Here is a 22,236-nt window from a genome sequence, read left to right on the forward strand (position 1 = left end):
TCAGTGCATCAACATTTGCAATGTGGGTACCCATCTATGTTCGAATGTGTACTGCAAAGCAGCCTGCAACAGGGCCCAGCACTGGATTCATGCAGAGGCAATGGGTAGAGATAGCTTTGTCTTCGTGGAAAAGACCTAGCAAGGGTCTATGGTCTGTAACAACAAAAATAGTGGCTCTAAACTTATTAATGACAATTTTTCACCCCGGAGACCACTGCCAGATGGGCCCCCCCCACATCTATGCGTGTTTGCATTCGGCTGCCGCTAAGAGTACAAGAGGCAAAAGCGATCAACCTCTACCAACCATCCGATGGGCCAGGATGGCCTCAATTCCATAAGGTGATGTATCACACATGATGATCAAAGGTTTGGCTGTATCATAGTAGGTTAGCACCCCTGAAGACGACAGTTGTCTTTTGACATGCCGTCAAGCACTTACTGGGCAGCACTTCACACCCAGGCCTGGTGTTCTTAAGGAGCAGATGCAAAAGAGCCAGTAAGGCCACGAGGATTCGGGACAATTCTTTCATAGTAATTAACCAACCCCAAAAACTAGCTAGGTTTTGTGACGTCCTTTGGTTTGGAGGCCATCCGGATGGCCCGCACTTTCTCAGCAACTGGGTGTAAGCCGCCCTGGTGTACCTGATACCCGAAGTAGGCCATCTCCTTTGCGCGGAACACACAGTTCACATGGCGCAGGCAGATGCCATATTCTGAGAAGCGCTTCAACACTGCCTCAAGGTTCTCCAAATGTTCCTGCTCGATAGCCCCCGTGACCCGTATGTCATCCAAATAACAGTGAGGCGCGGTAAGCCCTGTAGGATATTTGCCATGACTCACTGGAAGATCGCAAATGCCAATGACACCTGAAAGGCAGCTGGGTGTACTTGTAGAGTCTCCTGTGTGTATTTATTGTAACGTACTTATGGAGGACCCATTGAGTTTGAGCTGCACATTACTCATACCTAGCTTTGTGAATGAGCATCCACCAGACAACCTAGCATACAAGTCTTTGATGCACTCCAGCCTGGAAGCAGTATTGACTGTCAGTTTATAATCTCCACACAAACGGTTTCATGACAGGCACCACTGGTGCTGTTCAATCCGCAAAGCCTACATGCAGATAAATGTCAACTCTCCAACCAGTCGAGTTTGGTTTCTACCTTCTCAACCAAGTTTTGGGGATGCCCAGATGTAGCTGCCTGAGCCTCTGGGTCAACCTGGATCTTGGCTGTGACCCCTTTAATGGTCCCCAAGCTGGGCTGGAAGACTTCAGGGTATCTGCTGCTCACCTCGCACAGGCCACCTGAGACCACTTGGGGCATGTGCTGCCAGTCCCAGCACAAAGTGTGTAATCAATCTTGGCCCAACAGGCTAGGGCTAGGGCTATTTCCTTGAATGATGATGAGAAGGAGGCGAGTTGACTGGTGCACATAAACCACCAGAGTCAACGTCGCCTAAACAATATTCGACTGCTACGCTGTATACGCAGCCAACCGAGCCGTTGTGTCTGCCGAGGCCAAAGTCCGCATGCTGCACTTCATGCGGTCAAAAGTGCTCCGTGCCACAGCAGAAACCACCACCCCAGAAATCTGACTCCATGTTTAATAAATGGCCGTTCATCTGTATGGAACCCGATGGGCGCCACATGGGGCTCCGCCACATGATTCAACTGCATCGCGGCCTCTTCGTCCAACTCATCCAGATGAAAACTTCAGTCCCAAGACAGACGCCTACCCCTGCTGGGAGCCAGGACCGCTGAGGCCCTCTCTGCCGGCAGTTAGGCCTGAGCCTCAGCGGCCGCACGTCGCGCAAGCCTCTCATCACCCTCCAAAGAATCCGTGGACGCTTCCCACTGTGATGGCTGGGCCTGCGATCATAGACCAGAGTCTCCTTGGTGGTCAGATCAGGTGTGGGGTGTTGTGCAGGAGGGACTGGTCCCTTGGGCATTCGTCTGGGCTATATTCCTATATGACTCTCTCTTTGACTTCCATCCCATCCTCGCCGCTAATTTAATGAGGTCATGGAGAGTCCACACTGGTGCCGAACTAGCAGACTTTATATGACCCTTAATGAAGGAGCTTGTACTCCTCATCGGACACGAGGAAGACAATTGTTCCCATCCTGTAAGTTCTGTGCGGTAGGTTATGACACGGTATTCTGCTTGTGATCTCTCAAAGCAGTTTGCAATTGCTTTTGAAATGCAGTTGTTTTGTGCTCATTTGTAATAGGCTTTTTGTACACCGCAAGGTTCCATAAAGCAACAGGCAAGATAAACAACCAGATAATCTGTTCTGGTGGTTGTGGCTGAGGGAGATTTGTTGACTACAAATTGGGGAGAAGTTGTCTATTTCAAAAAATGACATTTCATCCCTTCTAGCCACATGATTGTGTTTCTAGGATCATGTTTAATGATGAGTAGACCTTAAGACATAGGAGCAGAAGCTCTGCCATTCAATGAGATCACAGCTGATTTGATATAATCCTCAACACTTTCCTGCCGTATCCCCATAATACTTGATTCCTTTATCTGTCCATCCCAACCTTGAACATAATAACCCTGTATAGCCCTCTGTGGCAAAGAATTCCACAAATTCACTACACTCGGAGTGAACAGTGAAGAAATTCCTCCTTATCTCTGTCTTAAATGGGTGATGCATACTCTGATATTATGCTCTCTGGTCAAACATCCTCCCAGCATCTACCCTGTTAAGCCCCCTTTTTGTCTTTTTGATCTTTTTGTCTCAATAAGGTTGCCTCTCATTCTTCTAAACTCCAATAAGTACAGGCCCAATCTATTCAACCTTCTTATAAGAAAATCTCTCCATACTCTGGATCAACCTCGTAAGCCTTCTCTGGACTGTCTCCAATGCCAGTATATCTCCCCTTAGACAAGAGGACCAAAACTGCTCACAGTATTCCAGGTGTGTTCTAACTGATACCGTGTATAGTTCTGGCAAGGCTTCCCCATTTTTATCCTCCATCCTCTTTCAAATCCATGCCAACATTCCATTTGCCTTCCCTATGACTTGCTGAATATGCATGCTAGCTTTGTGATTTAAGCACAAATACCTCCAAATTTATCTGATCTGCAGTCTTTCTCCATTTAAATAATATCCAGCTTTTTCATTCTTCCTACCGAAGTGCATAACTTCACATTTTCCTACATTGTTTTATCTGCCAAGTTTTTGCCCACTCACTTAACCTGTCTATATCCCTCTGTAGACTCTGTGTCATCCTCACCACTTGCCTTCCCATGTCTTTTTGCTATCTGCAAACTTGGCAATAGTACATTAATATATATTGTAAATAATTGTGGCCTCAGTACGGTTCCCTGTGGCACTCCACTAGTTACAGGTTGCCACCCTGAAAATGCCCCTCTTATCCTAACTCTCTGTTTTCTATCAGTTAGCCAATCCTCTATACATGCTAATATACTATCCCCAACACCATGGACTCTTATTAAGTAGCTTCTGAGGTTTCTATTAGTCCATTGTCAATTTCTTAATTATGGACGGGAGTATGTACAAAACTTGTTTTTCAGCTTTGATCAAGTGACTTTATATATGCTTCAAGGTAACATAGCCAGCTACAGAATGAGTTGTGGACATTTATTTCATGGCTATACTGCAAATAGAGAGGTGAAAATTTACTTTTCCAAAATTATGATTGTACAGTTCAAGTATACTGTGATGCTAATGCTCTCTTGCTGCAGGTGGTTGAGGGTAGATGGGACGGTATTTTATAAATAAAATTTAATTTAATTTTTTTCCCTCTAAACAAAAGTGTTTTGAGGTCAGCACAGGGCACTTAAATTTTGTCAGTTAATCCTTATCTAATTACAATGAACCGAAGTTGTTAATATCTGATAGTGTATGTATAAATGTGTTTATCCTCCTGCAGGTATAAAGATGAAGTTGACAGTCCGAATGAAGAGAATGCAAAGCCGAAAGTGCTATACAGTGTGGAGTTCACCTTTGATGCTGATGCACGTGTTGCTATAACAATTTACTGCCAGGCAACAGAGGAATTTCAGAGTGGTATGGCAGTGTAAGTTAATAACTCTTTCTAATTTTCAAATATCAGTCAAACATCTACAATCTAATGTATTTAAACATTTAAGTATGAAAAACTATTTCAATGTGTGTAAACTATGAGTTAGTGATATTTAATATATCACAATCCACTTTAAATTTAATTGGCACAATCCTATGCTTTACATTTATATGGCATCTTGACCTAAAAAAATACCCCAAGGCAGTTCAGAGACGTAATTTGATAAATAACAGTTGTGGAAATTTGTATTAGAAAGGGTGACCAGAAACTTGGTCAGAGAGGTGGGATTTGAGGAGAATCTTTTGAAAGATATAAAGAGAAGTAGAGTGGCAGAGAACTTAAGGTGAGAATGATAAAGCTTCAGGCCAGAGGGGCAATATAAAAATGCTTATAGTTTCATTACGATTCATTTCTTCAAAAAGTACCTTGGTATGTAAGACACAATTAATTGTCAAAGATAAGGAACCCAGAGACCTGGGTTCGATTTCGCCTTTGGGTGACTATGTTGAGTTTGCACGTTCTCTCTGTGTCTGTGTGGGTTTCCTCCGGGTGCTCCGGTTTCCTCTCTCAGTTCAAAGATGTGCAGGTTAGATGGATTGGCCATAATTGATGCGCGGGGTTACGGAGACAAGGCAGGCCAGACCCAATGGGCTGAATTGCCTTCTGCGCGATATGGATTCTATAAACGCATTAGTAACCGGACACAATATGCCATGTGTGATCTAACCAAGAATTGTTGTACCTCCGTGTTATTTATACGCTGCACTTCTGTCGGTTCCTTCTGTTCATTTTAAAAAATTCTTTGGGCAACAAATAATTTTTACAATACAGTCCACTCCTGTCATTCACGACCCCCCTCTATCGCAAATTTGTATAACCATGCATATGTAGTTGTCGATGTAATCGGAGTTTGTGGCCCCAAAACGTCACTTATCCGCAATTTAAAATATTGAACTCTCACCGTTTGCACGTTGTTTTCATGGAGAAAGCGTGCACTGTGCATGCACAAGTTCACTGTTCATAATGGCCATAATTTACGGCAACAGCCCCGCCAAACGGCCAGCTTTTGTTGCATTTATGTTAATTACTAGTTAAATTTGAGAATTTTACTGAGAACCATAGAATCCCTACAGTGTGAAAGGAGGCTATTTAGTCCATCGAGTCTGCACCAAGCCTCTGAAAGAGCACTCTCCCTAGTCTCACTCCCATGCCCTGTCCCCATAACCCCATCTAACCCACACATTTTTGGACACTAAGGGGCAATTTACCTAACCTGCACATCTTTGGACTGTGGGAGGAAACTCGCACCTGGAGGAACCCATGCAGACACTGGGAGAAAGTGCAAACTCCACACTGACAGGCTCACAAGGCCGGAATTGAACCCGGGTCCCTGGCACGGTGAAGCAGCAGTGCTAACCACTCAGTATTCTGAAAGGATTGACAGATTGGGACAGGAGGCGGAGTTGCTTCATTGGTTAAAGATGACAGCACGGCTGTATTAAGAAATGATATTGGCATTAAGAGCCAAAATGTTGAATCGATCTGGGTGGAAATAAAAAGAAGGGAAAAATCTCGGTGGCAGGCGTATTTTACAGGCCACCGAGCAATACTTCCAAAATGGGGCGTAGTATAAACCAAGAAATAAGGGGTTGTGAGGAGGGCATGACTGTAATCATGGCTGATTTTTAACATGCATATTGACTGGATTAATCAAATTGACAAGGGTAACCTCGAGGGAGATGTGGAGAAATATGTTATGGAGCCACCCAGGGAGCAGGCTATTTTAGACTTCGTATTATGTTATGAAGAAGGATTGATAAATTGTCTTGTTGTTAAAGATCCTATTGGAAGGAGTGATCACAGCATGCTAGAATTTCAAATTCAAATTGAGCGAGAGAAGACGGGGTGCCATTTTAGAGTTTTAGTGCTGGGAAGAAGTAATTAGACCAGTCTGGGCAAAGAGTTGGCCCAAGTAGACTGGGCACAAATAATTGAGGCTAGGACAGTTGAGGAACAATGGCAGATGTTCAGGGCAATATTAAATACCTCTCAATGAAAGTATACTCCTGGCACAAAGATGAATTGTAAAAGGGAGAAAAATGTTAAAAACATTCCATGGCTGAACAAAGTCAAAGAGAACACAAAGGCAAAAAAACTGGGGCATAGCATACTGCAAAAGCTAGTGGTAAGCTGGAAGACTGGGAGAACTTTAATGTTCAGCAAAAGGTTACTAAAATCGGAAGAGTTCAGATGAACTATGAAAGGAAACTAGCAGAAGACATAAACACTGATACCAAAAGCTTCTATAAGTATATAATGAGGAAGAGAATAACTAAAGTAAATGTTTAGTAGACTATCGGTTAATTAATAATGTGGAACACAGATGGTGGAGGCACTGAACCAATATTTTGCCTCTGTCTTCACTGTAGAGGAGAATAAATATTTTTCAAAACCTGTAGTTAATACAGAGGAACGTGGTGCAATAACGATCACTAGGAAGATGGTATTGAATAAACTAATGGGATGAAAGGCAAATGAGTCTTTGGGACCTGATGTCCTGTACCCTAGGGTATTAAAAGGAGATGGCAACAGAGATATTGGATGCATTGGTTATGATACTTCAAAATTCCCTGTATTCTGGAAAGGTCCAGGTGGATTGTAAGCATGCTAATGTGACACTCCTATTCAAAAAGAGAGGCAAAAGTTATGAAACTATACACCGGTTAGCTTGACTTCTATGGGCCGCACGGAGGTGCAGTGGTTTGCACTGCTGCCACACAGCGCTGAGAGCCCGGGTTCGATCCCTCCCCTGGGTCATTGTCCGTGTGGGGCAATCTAGAACGTGAGGTTACGGATATAGGTCGAGAGGCAGTAGATTTAAAACAGTTGAGGAGGAACTACTCGCAGAGGGTGGTAAATTTGTGGAACTCGCTGCCCCATGGTGCGGTGGAGTCTGTATCCTTAAATGGTTTCAGTAAGGAGATAGATATATTTTCTGATTTAAAACAAATGTGTGAAAGGAATATGGGCAATAGGTGAGGATATGGATTTGAGACCAGGAAGAGATCAGCCGTTATCTGATTGAATGGCGGAGCAGACTCAAAGGGCTGAATTGCCTTCTTCTGCCCTTAATTCCTATGTTACTATGTAACCACTGTGCCACCGGCCACCTCAAATAATGTGCTGGGTCTTGAAGGCTCTTCCTTTTTTTTAAGTATGTTTTTAAAAAATAAATTTATATTATTTGTTTTCAATTAAGGGGCAATTTAGCATGGCCAATTCATCTACCGCACACATTTATTTGGGCTGTGGGGGTGAAACCCACTCAAACACAGGGAGAATGTGCAAACTGCACATGGACAGTGACCCGGGGCCGGGACCGAACCTAGTCCTCGGCGCCGGAGGGCAGTCCTAACCACTGCGCCATCGTGCCGACCCTGTGAATGCTCTTCGTACTGAACTCATTTTCTAAGGTGCACAGACACTTAGCATGTTTTAAAAGCAGTTCAAATTAAGAATTGTTTAGTGAGAAGCTGGGAAGTGTACACCAATTAAGCTGTCAAGTTTGGTACTGTTTTTATGCCATCTTCAGTGATATTAAATCAGATACTCACAGTTGGAGGAGGACTAGATACTGTCAGCTATATTAATCACCAAATCACTTTAAAACTACAACAGGTTAGCTGTCTCTAAATTGAGAAATGCTTTTTAATGGAAAGAAAACAAAAATAAGCTACAAGTTAAAATCAGATTATAGTTACCACACAATACAGGGATGATATTCGAGTCCGGGAAACGTCTTGTCCTGGTCCAACGAATATATTTCAAACTGTCTTTACAAATGTTTTCTGCACTGCCTTGATTCTAGGACTTTGAGGCTGTTAGATGTAAAACCTGGCCTTCAGGCTTGGTGGCTGGAAACTGGCTTATCTGCTTCTGCCTGCTGGATGTTAACTGGCCTCCCTTGCTTCTGAGATTCCTCCTTGATTGTGCCTTCTGTTTGTTTGGCTGTCTGCCGCTATCAACCTTCTTGACTCCAGGCGTTAACATATGCATACTTCATTGATCCCCCCAACAGTCCTTTTAAACTGTTTCTACTCCTAACCCATTCACATCTGATTCTAATCTAAACTGTCTTCTAATCTCGTTACTGAGGGAGATGCAGCTCAGTGGGGTCTTACTCGCTACTGCTGTATCCAGGCAGATTTCTATCTGTTTCTGAACTTCTCTTATCCTATTATGTTTTGTTAACTTCGTTTTACTGCTGTTGCCTGGAAAATTCATGACATGGGTAAGGAGTAAGCAGCATGATAGTCGAAAGTCAAGAAATGAATGGTAGAAAAACTGAATGATGGCAGGGGGAGGAGATGGAAGGGGAATAAAGGAGAGAGAAATTATTGGCTCGGGTGTGAGATGACAGTCAAAATGTGTATGCAAATCGACAAGAAATTCAGATCATGTGAGATTAAAATTCATGGGATAGCAGCAGTTCACAGACCATTCAGCAGCATAAAACAGGATGTGAATTGGCAAGAATAAATTAGTGCTATCCGAGTGTAGAGTGAGAAGTGGACGGAATATAGAATAAATGTACAGAGAATAATTTCAGTAGAATGTTTTGGCTAAGGTAGCTCTGCAGCCATCAAAGAACAGAATTTAGTTTTGGAGAGTGTATTTTGGTCCAGAACCAGTAACGGCAGCACAGTAAAGCTGAGAAACCAGCAATGTACTCAAGTGCAGTTTTGAAGCTCTATATTAAGAAATTAACATAGAAAAATACAGCACAGAACAGGCCCTTCGGCCCACGATGTTGTGCGAACTTTTGTCCTAGATTAGGAACAAATCAATCTACACCCCAGCATTCTACCGTAATCCGCTTGAAGGTCCCTAATGTTTCTGACTCAGCTACTTCCACAGGCAGTGCATTCCATACCCCCACTACTCTCTGGGTAAAGAACCTACCTCTGACATCCCTGTATCTTCCGCCATTCACCTTAAATTCATGTCCCCTTGTAATAGTTTGTTCTACCCGGGGAAAAAGTCTCTGACTGTCTACTCTATTCCCCATATCTTATAAACCTCTTGTCAAGTCGCCCCTCATCCTTCTCCGTTCTAGTGAGAAAAGGCCTAGCACCCTCAACCTTTCCTCGTAAGACCTACTCTCCATTCCAGGCAACATCCTGGTAAATCTCCTTTGCACCTTTTCCAAACCTTCCACATCCTTCCTACAATGAGGCGACCAGAACTGCACACAGTACTCCAAATGTGGCCGTACCAAAGTTTTGTACAGCTGCATCATCACCTCACGGCTCTTAAATTCAATCCCTCTGCTAATGAACGCTAGCACAACATAGGCCTTCTGCACAGCTCTATCCACTTGAGTGGCAACTTTCAAAGATCTATGAACATTGACCCCAAGATCTCTCTGTTCCTCCACATTGCCAAGAAACCTACCGTTAACCTTGTATTCCGCATTCATATTTGTCCTTCCAAAATGGACAAACTCACACTTTTCAGGGTTAAATTCCATCTGCCATTTCTCAGCCCAGCTCTGCATCCTATCTATGTCTCTTTGCAGTCGCCAACAGCCCTCCTCACTATCCACAACTCCACCAATCTTCGTATCGTTCTCCAATTCAATGACCCACCCTTCAACTCCCTCATCCAAGTCATTCATGAAAATCACAAACAGCAGAGGACCCAGAACTAATCCCTGCAGTACGCCACTGGTAACTGGGCTCCAGGCTGAATCTTTGCCATCCACCACCACTCTCTGACTTCTATCGGTTAGCCAGTTCGTTATCCAACTGGCCAAATTCCCCACTATTCCAAGCCTCCTTACTTTCTGCATAAGCCTACCATGGGGAACCTTATCAAATGCCTTACTAAAATCAATGTACACTACATCCACTGCTTTACCTTCATCCACGTGCTTGGTCACCTCCTCAAAAAATTCAATAAGACTTGTGAGGCAAGACCCACCCCTCACAAATCCGTGCTGACTATCCCTAATCAAGCAGATGCTGAAAAATCCTATCCCTCAGTACCCTTTCCATTACTTTGCCTACCACCGAAGTAAGACTAACTGTCCTGTAATTCCCAGGGTTATCCCTATTCCCTTTTTTGAACAGGGGCACGACATTCGCCACTCTCCAATCCCCTGGTACCACCCCTGTTGACAGTGAGGACAAAAAGATCATTGCCAGCGGCTCTGCAATTTCATCTCTTGCTTCCCATAGAATCCTTGGATATATCCCGCCAGGCCCGGGGGTCTTGTCTATCCTCAAGTTTTTTGAAATGCCCAACACATCTTCCTTCCTAACAAGTATCTCCTCGAGCTTACCCGTCTGTTTCACACTGTCCTCTCCAACACTATGGCCCCTCTCATTCGTAAATACTGAAGAAAAGTACTCGTTCAAGACCTCTCCTATCTCTTCAGACTCAATACACAATCTCCCGCTTCTGTCCTTGATCGGACCTACCCTTGCTCTAGTCATTCTCATATTTCTCACATATGTGTAAAAGGCCTTGGGGTTTTTCTTGATCCTACCCGCCAAAGATTTTTCATGCCCTCTCTTAGCTCTCCTAATCCCTTTCTTCAGTTAAGAAAGTTATTAGTTTACCTTAATATTGAAAAAATTTAGTGGCTGTGCAGAGCCATGGCAGCGAAGGTGTGCGATTGTTATCCAACAGAATAGTCTTGTCACAAAATCAAACCATTCCTAACTATTTAAAATATTCTGTGGAGTTGCATATTGGGAATGAAGGTGCCGGACTGGAAAATGTGAGATTTTTCGACCAGGATATGCAAATATAATTTAGATCTTATTTTAAAATTACCCATTTTACCCTTATTTTTGCATACTATGGCAAAAAAAAGTTGCAATTGGGATGTAGAGTTGATTGCAGCATAGGAATTTTGCTGTAGTAAAGGTTGAGCAGCTGGGAGATGGAAACAGATATGCTGAGCCCCATTGCTGAGTCAAAATCCTGGACCCCCCCCAACCTTTATGTAGGGTGTACCTACTGGTGTGTGTCCCACTGTGGGTGTACCAGCATCTCGGGGACTGCAGGAGTTCAAAAAGGCAGCTCACCCACCACTTTCTCAAGGAAAATTAGGGATGGACAACAATTGCCGACCTAACCAGTGGCACTCAAGTTCCGAGAATTATAATTTTTTTAATTACTGGAAGGTGGGCAGTAATGTGACAAGTTTTAAGTGTGTGTTACTAAAATGTGGGATGTACGTTATGTGTAGATGCAACTGGTGCACTAGATTTTAAGGTCTTGCACCTGTGTATTGTTTTATGGTCCAAGTGGTTTGATTAAGAGTCCTGTCTGCTCATTACTGGAGATCTAATTTCTGTTCCTTAATAATTTTGGTGTTAACATTGAATATTGTGAAGAAGTGAGTCCCCTCAAACTTGCTGGGTTGAATACAAAGAACAATATAGCACAGGAACAGGCCCTTTGGCCTTCCAAGCCTGTACCGGGCATGATACCAACCTTGGCCAAAACCCTCAGCACTTCCTTCTGCCGTAGCCCTCAACACTCATCCTATCCATGTAATGGACCATGTTCTGTTGAATTGATACTCCCTTTTGTAATATAAATAAAACTCAAGAATAAGAGGGAGAGCAAAGAAACATGTTCAAATGTTTACTTGCTGGGAATTCATGTCCTAAGAACATAAGAAATAGGATTGGGTTGCACCATGTAGTCTTCTCTGCCATTCAGGACAATCGTTGCTTGTCTTCTGCCTCAACTGCACTTTCTTTCATACTCTCCATATTCCTTGATTCTCTGAGAGGTCGAAGGTTTGTCTATCGCAACCTTAAATATACTCAACAGTGGAGTACCCGCAACCTTCAGAGGGTGACAGTACCAATAATTCATAACCCTCTGAGTAAGTAAATTTATCAAGATCAACACCTTATCCTGAGACTGTGTTCCTGTGTTCTAGATTCCCCTTTTTTATCCACCCTGTCAAGCCCTCAGAATCTTCTATGCTTCAGTAAAATCTCCTCATTCTTCTGAGCTACATTACTACTATATTCAACACAATTTATTCAACTGTCATCGTAGGACCATCCTCTCATCCCAAGACCTAATTCAAACTGTCTCAGCAGAATCTCAATCCTAGTTCTATCTACTATTGTTGGCTGGTATGTGGGACATGACAATTGGATCCTTCCCACGATAACTCAAATTCGTCTTCAACTGCGAGGAACTGTCCTTGGCTATTCGGACACACTACCACATTCCTGTTCACCCCCCCCCAAAAAAACCTGGCTCCTGCACCGTGCTGATATAGTGAGTTTGTCCATCCACCTGCATTTTTTGCTCTTATCCACTCACATAGCAAGTATCACGTATGTGTTGGTTAAAGTTAAGGCCGGAGGCTCCTCCGTCACTGCATGCTTGAAAACGATACTTGCCTGCCTCACAATCACACCCTTCTGTTCCTGACCATGAACAACTCTCAAATTCTCCCTAACCCAAGGGTTATGACTGCTTCCTGGAACATTGTGTCGCGATAACCTGAAACTCCAGCTCAACATCTCTCAGCCAAACTTGTTCAAGCTGCAGACATACGCCGCAGAAACAGTTGTCTGAAATCGAAACCCTCTCCACAAACTTCCACATGTTGTACTTGCTGCACACTGCCTGCCCTGCCATTCCTCTCTATCCTTATTTATTTATTTCTTAGTTAACCAGTTCTAATTTAGTAAAGTAATAGCAAGTTCTAGTCTCCTAACTTAGAAACAAAATAAAACACTGACCAACGACTGATTGCAGAACAAAAAGAATAAAAATCCCCACCTCCCCCCTCTACACCAAATTCCCACTTCGACTAAATTTCTGACTTCATTCATTTTGTGAAGCACTTTGTTCTCGATCACTGTGTTCCATATTCTGTACATAAGCTCTCTATATAAGTAGACAATGTTTGCTAATGACTCGCACCTAAGTTACAATTGCTAAGTTTAGCTTTCTGCTACAGTAATTTAGCATTTATTCAGGCAACCACTTCCAGCTGTTACATAGTTAACTGCCGCTGACAGTTTCTTTGTAACTAGATATCGTAACTATCTTACAGTTTATTTTGCAGTTTCAAGTATTAAATCTCAACTTCTAAATTACTGCTTGAAATACTTTGCAAAGCGATCCCATTCACGCACAATTCCTACTTTAACACTCAATTGTGAAGCCTTCTGTTCCCTGACCAATGTGCTTTACATTGTATAGTTGCTGTTTGGTTTCTTACATTTACCAGTAACAGTAACTTATTCAAAACCGATGTGGGGCAGCACGGTGGCGCAGTGGTTAGCACTGCTGCCTCACTGCGCCGAGGACCCAGGTTCGATCCTGGCCCTGGGTCACTGACCGTGTGGAATTTGCACATTCTCCCCGTGTCTGCGTTGGGTCTTACCCCCACACCCCAAAGATGTGCAGTGGGTGGATTGGCCAAGCTAAATTGTCCCTTAATTGGAAAAAATATAATTGGGAACTCTAAATTTATAAAAACAAATTCAAAACCAATGCTGAGAGAACTGTTTAACAGTCTGTTAATGAAATGAATTTGGTAAGTCGAAGATTTGACCTTATTCTGTGCTTATTTTTATGAATTCAGGTGGGAGTAGTCTCTGTTCCATTTGCGTTGCAGGGTCTAGTAAGCAATTACTTTGGTACTCTGATCTAGAATCTGGCTTCTGCATAGCTTTACTTGTTCAGTTTGACTTTTGCTTTGCGGCATGGAGTGTAAATGTTGACTGAGGTACAAGGGAAATTTGGAGAAACTTGGGTTTGTTAGTGTTGAAAGGAACTGATGGTGAAATAAATTGCTGAGGGGTTATGTTTTTATATTCTATATTAAAAAGGTATGACAGCATTGTTGCATCATAGCGCCAGGACTCAGGTTGATTCCGGCCTTGGATGACTGTCTGTGTGGAGTGTGTACATTCTTCCTGTCTCTGCGTGGGCTTCCTCCGGTTGCTCCAGCTTCCTCCCACAGTCCAAAGATGTGCAGGTTAGGTGGATTGACCATGCTAAATTGCCCCTTAGTGTCCAAAGATGTGTAGGTTAGATGGGTTTCGGGAATAGGGCGTTGGATAGGGGCAGTAAATAGCATAAATGCAACAAATGCTGGCCGTTCAGAGGGGCTGTTACAATTGGGTCTAGATAACATGCTCTTTGGAGGGTCGGTGCAAACTCGGATGAGATGGCTTCCTTCTGCACTGTAGGCATTCTATGAAGTATTATTCATTAAACTAATTTTTATAACATCTATTTATTTTTATCACCGGTTAGTTGAATAATGTTAGATTTCAATGCCTCAAAGTGTATTCCACAGAGTCCTTGGTGCAGCATAGAAAGTTGAAATGTATGTTCCTGTTAATTTGCATATGTTATTATGCTGGCACTAACAGATCTTGATGTTTTAAATTTGGATTCATCTGCCAATGAATTAGCAATTCCAAGATCAATCATTTATATGCTACCAAAAATCCAGATGGGCAGAGTAAGAAATTATAAGAAATATAACGTATAAGCACAAATAGGACACAATTGCCTACACTTTGAAGAAATTGTCCCAAGTAGCTTTTTTATTATGTAGCTTTTTACTTTCTCAACTACATTTGAGTTTATTTTTGTTCTTTGGTCTAACAAATTGTGTGAAACACTTTGCTTCAATGTTGTCCAATCCATGAGCCCTTTTATTTAAAGGAACAACTTTGGGTGGCACGGTGGTGCAGAGGTTAGCATTGCTGCTTCACGGCATCGAGGACCCGGGTTCGACCCCGGCTCCGAGTCACTGACGGTGTGGAGTTTGCACTGTCTGTGTGGGTCTCACCCCCGCAATCCAATGATGTGCAGGGTTGGTGGAGTGGACACTCTAATTTGCCCCTTAATTGGAAAAAAATTGAATTGGGTACATTAAATTTGCACAAGAAAAAGAAATGAACTTTGTGGGCTTAGATCTTTGGTCCCGATGAAAATTTAAATTAAAGAGGAAGTCTTAACATTGGTTTCATTTTAAAATGGTCACATTTTGATAAACGTATGATAAACGTGATTGTTTTGTGTACCCTCCTGCAGTTGATCTTTTTGAATACTTGAACAGAGACATAGAAACAAGTCATCCCATCCCTCAAGCATTTTTCATCATTCAGTCAGATTATGGATGATCTGTACTGCAAATCCACTGTCCTACCTTTTGCACCACACCCCTTAATTAAAAAAAAAAATTTTTTAATTGAAATTTTTACAAAATATAAACAACTCAACTCTATTAACAAAACAACCATGGTAACACCCCAAGAACAAACCCCCCCCCCCCCCCGTGTTGCTGCTGCTGCCGGCCTATTTCCCTACCGTTCCGCCAGGAAGTCCAGGAAAGGCTGCCACCGCCTAAAGAACCCTTGTACTGATCCCCTCAGGGCAAATTTCACCTACTCCAATTTAATGAACCCCGCCATATCATTGATCCAGGCCTCCACGCTTGGGGGCATCGCATCCTTCCACTGAAGAAGAATCCTCCGCCGGGCTACTAGGGACGCAAAGGCCAGAACACCGGCCTCTTTCGCTTCCTGCACTCCCGGCTCCACTGCAACCACAAATATTGCGAGTCCCCAGCCTGGCTTGACCCTGGATCCCACCACCCTCGATACCATCCTTGCTACCCCCTTCCAAAACTCCCCCAGCGCTGGGCACGCCCAAAACGTATGGGCGTGGTTCGCTGGGCTCCCCGAGCACCTAGCACACCTGTCCTCGCCCCCGAAAAACCTACTCATCCTTGTCCCAGTCATGTGGGTTCTATGCAGCACCTTGAACTGTATGAGGCTAAGCCTCACACAGGAAGAGGAGGAATTCACTCTCTCCAGGGCATCCATCCACGTCCCCTCCTCAATCTCCTCACCCAGCTCCTCTTCCCATTTACCCTTCAGTTCCTCCACCGAGGCCTCGTTAACCTCCTGTATCACCTGGTATATGTCCGAAATCCTTACTCCTCCAACCCACACCCTCGAGAGCAACCGATCCCGAACCCCTCGTGGGGGCAGCAAGGGGAATCTCTCCACCTGCTGCCTGGCAAACGCCCTCACCTGCATGTACCTAAACATGTTCCCCGGGGGGAGCCCAAACGTCCCCTCTAACTCCCCCAAGCTCGCGAACCTCCCCTCCACAAACAGGTCCCTCAACCTCCTAACCCCTGCCCTGTGCCAGCCCAGGAATCCGCCATCAATGCTCCCTGGGACAAACCGATGGTTCTCCCGTATCGGGGCCTCCATCGTGCCCCCCACTTCTCCCCTATGCCGACTCCATTGCCCCCAAATTTTGAGGGTAGCCGCCACCACCGGGCTCGTGGTATACCTCGTTGGAGGGAGCGGCAACGGCACCGTTACCAGTGCCTCCAGGCTCGTGCCCACACATGACGCCGCCTCCATCCTCTTCCATGCTGCCCCTTCCTCGTCCATTACCCACTTACGCACCATCGCTCCGTTGGCAGCCCAATAGTACCCACAGAGGTTGGGCAATGCCAGCCCCCCCCCTATCCCTGCCTCGTTCCAGGAACACTCCTCTCACCCTTGGAGTCCCATGCGCCCACACAAATCCCGTGATACTCCTGTTGACCCTCCTAAAAAAGGCCTTCGGGATAGGGATGGGGAGGCACTGGAACAGGAACAAAAACCTCGGGAGCACCGTCATCTTAACGGACTGCACCCTCCCTGCCAGTGACAGCGGTAACATATCCCACCTCTTAAACTCCTCCTCCATCTGCCCCACCAACCTTGTGAGGTTGAGGACACCCCTTAATTTCTTGACCGAACAAAACTTTATCCATTTTCTTGTTGAAAGCACCAATTAATCTCCTTCAGTGTTCATAGCCTATGGGGATAAAATGTAGATTTTCACTACTCCGTAACAAAATGTACTTCCTGATTTCCCTCTTAAATGGCCTGCCTCATGGCGCAGTCGCTAGCACTGCTGCCTCATGGCGCCGTGTGGAGTTTGCATATTCTCCCCATGTTTGTGTGGGTTTTGCCCCCACTCCAAAGCTGAGCAGGGTAGGTGGATTGGCCACGCTAAATTACCCCTTAATTGGAAAAAATGAATTGGTACTCTAAATTTATATTTAAAAAGAAAGGTATGCCTCTAATTTTAAGATTGTACCCCAGCAGAGAAAATCTTCTTTGTCTATCAAATCTTTATATTATTTTAAATACCTCAAATGGATCTCACATTCACTGTCTAAACCTGATGGAATACAAGTAAATGTAGACAGCTGTTCTCATATTTTAACTATCCAAGCATCAGCAGAATTCTGGTGAATTCCCATCAAGGTCACTCTACTCTTCCTGAGATCTGGTCAAAAATATCCAGAGTACTTCAGGTAAGGCCTAAGCCAGGCTCTAGTCAACTTTAGCATAACTTCCTCCTCTTTATATTCCAATCCAACACTAGAACACGAAGCAACACATGAATTAGTGTAGGCCATTAATCCTTTCAAGTCTGTAAGATCCTATAATATCGTGGCTGATCTAATTGAGGCCTCAGCTCCACCTTCCTGTCTACCCGTCATAACCCTCAACACCTTGGTTGATCAAAAATCTCTCTAACTCCGCGATGAATTTATTTAATGCCCCAGCCTCTACTGCACTCTGGCGAAGAGAATTCTAAAGAGTAATGACCCTCTGAGAGGAAGGAAAATCACCTCATTACACTCCTAAATGGGAGACTACTGTTGCTGAATTATGTTTTTGTTTCCTGTAACCCTTTGTTACTGGAACACTGTGTACTCTGAGCTTTGCTATTATTCCCTTTTTCGTGTCTTTAGTTTTTTGTTGTTTTTTTTGGTGACCTCTTTTCTTTCTGCCACCCCGGCCCCACTTTATTGGCTTCAAGTCTTTTCTGTATCCAATTTATTCTTTCCAATAGGAACCTGATCCCAGTGATAACACTAGTGATTGGATGAAACAATACTTGAAAGCTTTCTCAAAGATGGGTTTAAGAAGAGTCTTGAATGGGAAGGAGTTGGCAGAGAGGCAGAGGTGTTCGGGCAGAAGGTCTAAGCAGCTGGAGCCATTACTGGAAAGAAGGGAATATGAGGGATCCTTCAGAATTTCTAGGAACAGAGGGATCTGGGATGATTGTAGAGTGAATGGAGAATTCAGAGTTGCGCGGGTGACTCCAGAGCTAAAAACGGAATAAAAATAAAAATTAAGAATACCCAATTCATTTTTTCCAATTAAGGGGCAATTTACCGTGGCCAATCCACCCACCCTGCATATCTTATGGGGCTAAACCCACGCAAACACGGAGAATGTGCAAACTCCACACCAACAGTGACCCAGAGCCGGGATTGAACCTGGGACCGTGGCACCGTGAGGCAGCAGTGCTAACCACTGCACCATAAAAAGGAATTTAAGCACGGTGGTAATTTTAATCAGCAATTGAAGAAAAATGGAAATCCAGCCAGAAGAGCATTTGAGCAGTTGAGACTGGAAGTAACAAAGGTACAGATGAAATATTCAGTAGGAGATGGGTTGATGCAGGGGTGGAGGCAAACAATGTTACTGAATAATGGGTAGTTGGTCTTTGTGATGCAGAACACAGGGGTCAGACCTCAGTTGGGGTTGAATAGGATGGTCAGATTGTGAAGTATCTAGTTCAACCTGAGATAGTGAAGGAGAGCAATGGCATTTATGGACACTAATATTCTAACTTTGGTTCTTAATATTTCTTTCTCCTCTTCTCCCATTTCTTACCTCTTTTTCATCATCTGTCTGGCTCAGAGCACACGTATATGACCGCATCCAAGCCTATCTGTCCTGCTCTTGATCTGGATGTTGGATAAGGAGCAGCCTTAGTTGATTTGCCCACTCTTAACGTGTCGGAAATGCAATCAGCCACTTCCCCTCTTCCACGGCTTTTATTCTGCACCTCCTAACAGAGTTCAGTAGATAACACTCACTAGCCACAGGCATGGCAACAGCTCCTTAATTTGTCATTTGTTCTAATTTTAGTTGAAAAATTGATACACTTTCCAGGCAAATGTATTGCACATATATATTTACTTCGTAACATCTATCACCATTATGTACAAAGCTTTGCAGATTTTTTATTTCACCAGTTTAAAACTATGCCATGGAATCCTGTCTCAATGGCCTCATGTGGACCTAAAAATCTCGGATGCCAGTTTTCAGCCAGTTCAGTTTACTCGCGTGACACCTAAAAATGTTTTTTTAATTTTAAAGTACATAATTAATTTTTTTCCAATTAAGGGGCAATGGCCAATCCACCTACCTACACATCTTTGGGTTGTGGGGGCGAAACCCACGCAAACACAGGGAGAATGTGCAAACTCCACATGGACAGCGACCCAGAACCGTGATCGGACCCGGGACCTCGATGCCGTGAGACAGCAGTGCTAACCACTGTGCCACCGTGCTGTCCGCATCGAGGAATGGTTGAGTGCACTGTAAGCACCAAAGTCTACAGACTCGGATATCATCCTGGAAATCTGATCAAAAATTTTTGACCTCAAATGTTCAGTCCAAAGATGTGTAAGTTAGGTGGAATCGCCGTGATAGAATTGCGCTTAGTGTCTAGGGGTGTGCAGGTTAGGTGGGATTATGGGGAAAGGGTGGGGGAGTGGGCCTAAGTCGGGGTGCTCTTTCAGAGGGTCGGTGCAGACTTGATGGGCCAAATGGCATTCTTCTGCATTGTAGGGATTCTATGGTAAACTAATCCTCTCTCCACAGATGCTGACAGACCTGCTGACTTTTTCCAGCACCTGTTTTTATTTCAGAAGTCCAGCATCCACAATATTCTCCTTTTCATGCAGTGCTGAAGACTTGTGCTCCAGAATTAGCTAAGCTGTTCCAGTCCAGCTACAATACTAGCATCTATCCGCCAATGTGGAAAATTGCTCAGATATGGTCTACCTATAAAAAGCAGGGCAATTACAATCTGGCCCCATAAGCCTACTCTCAAGTGTCAGCAAAGTGATGAAGGGTGTTATCAACAGTGCTATTAAGTAGCACTGACACAGTAATAACCTGCTCACTGCTCAGTTTGGGTTCAGCCAGGATAACTCAGTTTTAGACCTCATTACACCCTTTGAATTCAGTGATGAGGTGGGAGTGACTGCCCTTAGCATCAAGACAACAATGACTGACTGACTGTAGCATCAAGGAAGCCGAGTAAAATTGAAGTTCGGGGAGTGGGATGGTGGTGGTGGTGGTGAGCTCTCCTTTGGTTGGAGTTATAATAATAATGGCTTATTGTCACAAGTTGGCTTCAATGAAGTTACTGTGAAAAGCCCCTACCTAGCAAAAAGGAAGGTGGTTGTGGTTGTTGGAGGCTCGTCACCTGCAGGTATTCCTCAGAACAGTGTCCTAGGCCCAGCCATCTTCAGTTATTTGATGAAGACTTTCCTTCCATCAAAAGGTCAGAGCAGGCTCAGGGGCCATATTATCTGCTCCTATTTCCTGTGTTCTTATTGGATGTGGGAATATTTGCTGCTGATTGCAGTGTTTGGTCCAATTCATAACTCCTCAGATAAAGCCGTCCATGCCTGTATGCAGCAAGACCTGGACAACATTCAGACTTGGGTTGATATACAGCAAGTAACATTCGCACTTCACTGCACCCCATGTGTCAAGTAAAGATTATCTCCAAAAAGAAAATTAACCATTACCCCATGTTGTTCAATGGTATTGACATCGCTGAATCCTCTACCATCAACATCCTGAGGGTTACTGACCGGACTGGCGCATACATACTGTAGCTACAAGAGCAAGTCAAAGACTTGTACATCTCTGATGTTAATCATTTCACCATCAGTAGTTGCGCTTTCAATTACCAAGGCCCTAACTTCTGGAATTTTCTCCCTGAACCCCTCGGGCTCTTTCTCCTCCTTCATGAAGCTCTTCAAAACTACCTATCTTTGTGACTTGGTGCTGAATTTTGTTTGGTAATGCCCCTGTGAAATGCTTTGGGACATGTTACTGTGTTAAAGATATATAATTGTAAGTGGTTTCTGTGGTATTAACATCTGACTTATTTTATCCATGTTACATACCTTATTAGCAGATAACCAATAAGGAATGAAGGACGTAAGAGAAGAGACGCAAAGCAATTAAAACAACACTTGTGGGCTCTTTTTTGTTTCACCATTTTATCATCATATTGGCAAAAAGATTAAAATATGCATGGGCCATGCAAATATTGAGCTCACATGCTTCATGACTGACTGCTGCTTCTTTCAGGAACACAAGAATATAGGAACAGGGATAGGCCTTTCAGCCCATTGAGCCTGCTCTGCAACTCAATGCAATCATGGTTGATCATCCACTTCAATGCTTTTCCCCCACAATCTCCAATATCCCTTTATGTCATTTAGAAATCTGTCAATCTCTGCTTTAAACGCATGCAATGACTGAACTGCCACAACCCTGTGAGATAGATAATTCCAAACCTTCTTAGTAAAACAATTTCTTCTCATTTTAGCTCTAAGTGGCATCCCCATTTTTTTCTAATTAAGGGGCAATTTGGCATGGCTAATCCACCTACCCTGCACATCTTTTGGGTTGTGGGGCTGAATCTCATGCAGACACAAGAGAATATGCAAACTCCACACAGACAGTGACCTAGGGCCAGGATCGAACCCAGGTCACAGCGCCATAGGCAGCAGTGCTAACCACAGCGCCACCCTGCCGCCCTCTCATCGGACAGTCCTGATATCCCAGTAGCAAGTCTAGCGATGTTGCACTCCCTCTATGGCAGCAATATCCCTCCTAAGGCAAGGGGACCAAAACTGCACACACTATTTTAGGTGCGGTCTAATCAAGGTTCTGAAGCAAGACTTTGCTACTCCTGTAGGCAAACCCTCTTGTGATAACGGCTAACGTACTATTAGCCTTCCTAATTTCTTGCTGCACCTGCATGTTAGCTTTCAGTGACTTACTGACAAAGATACCCAGGTCCCTTTGTGCATCTACACTTCCTAATCTCTTACCATTTAATTGAGTCAGGCTTGGTGAATCTTCTGATGACTGAGGAGCCCAATTCTGCTACCAATGTGGATAACCTCACATTTTTACTCGTGATGTTCCATCTGTTGTCTTTTCTTACCCTTTATGTGAACCACAATCTGTTTCTTATATTGACCAAATG

General features: G+C 43.9%; 1 protein-coding gene across 3 annotated transcripts in view; it reads left to right on the plus strand.

Annotated features, from left to right (window-relative positions):
* The window catches only part of LOC119977973 (E3 ubiquitin-protein ligase MGRN1-like), a 240,884-nt gene that overhangs the window by 44,072 nt on the left and 174,576 nt on the right, over positions 1–22,236 (plus strand). For all 3 annotated transcript variants that reach the window (XM_038819223.1, XM_038819221.1, XM_038819222.1), the window contains exon 4: positions 3,904–4,050. In XM_038819223.1, coding sequence (XP_038675151.1) covers positions 3,904–4,050 — 147 coding nt within the window. The remainder of the gene's footprint in view (positions 1–3,903; positions 4,051–22,236) is intronic.

This window comes from Scyliorhinus canicula, chromosome 15 (assembly GCF_902713615.1).
Source record: "Scyliorhinus canicula chromosome 15, sScyCan1.1, whole genome shotgun sequence".
Lineage (NCBI taxonomy): Eukaryota > Metazoa > Chordata > Chondrichthyes > Carcharhiniformes > Scyliorhinidae > Scyliorhinus > Scyliorhinus canicula.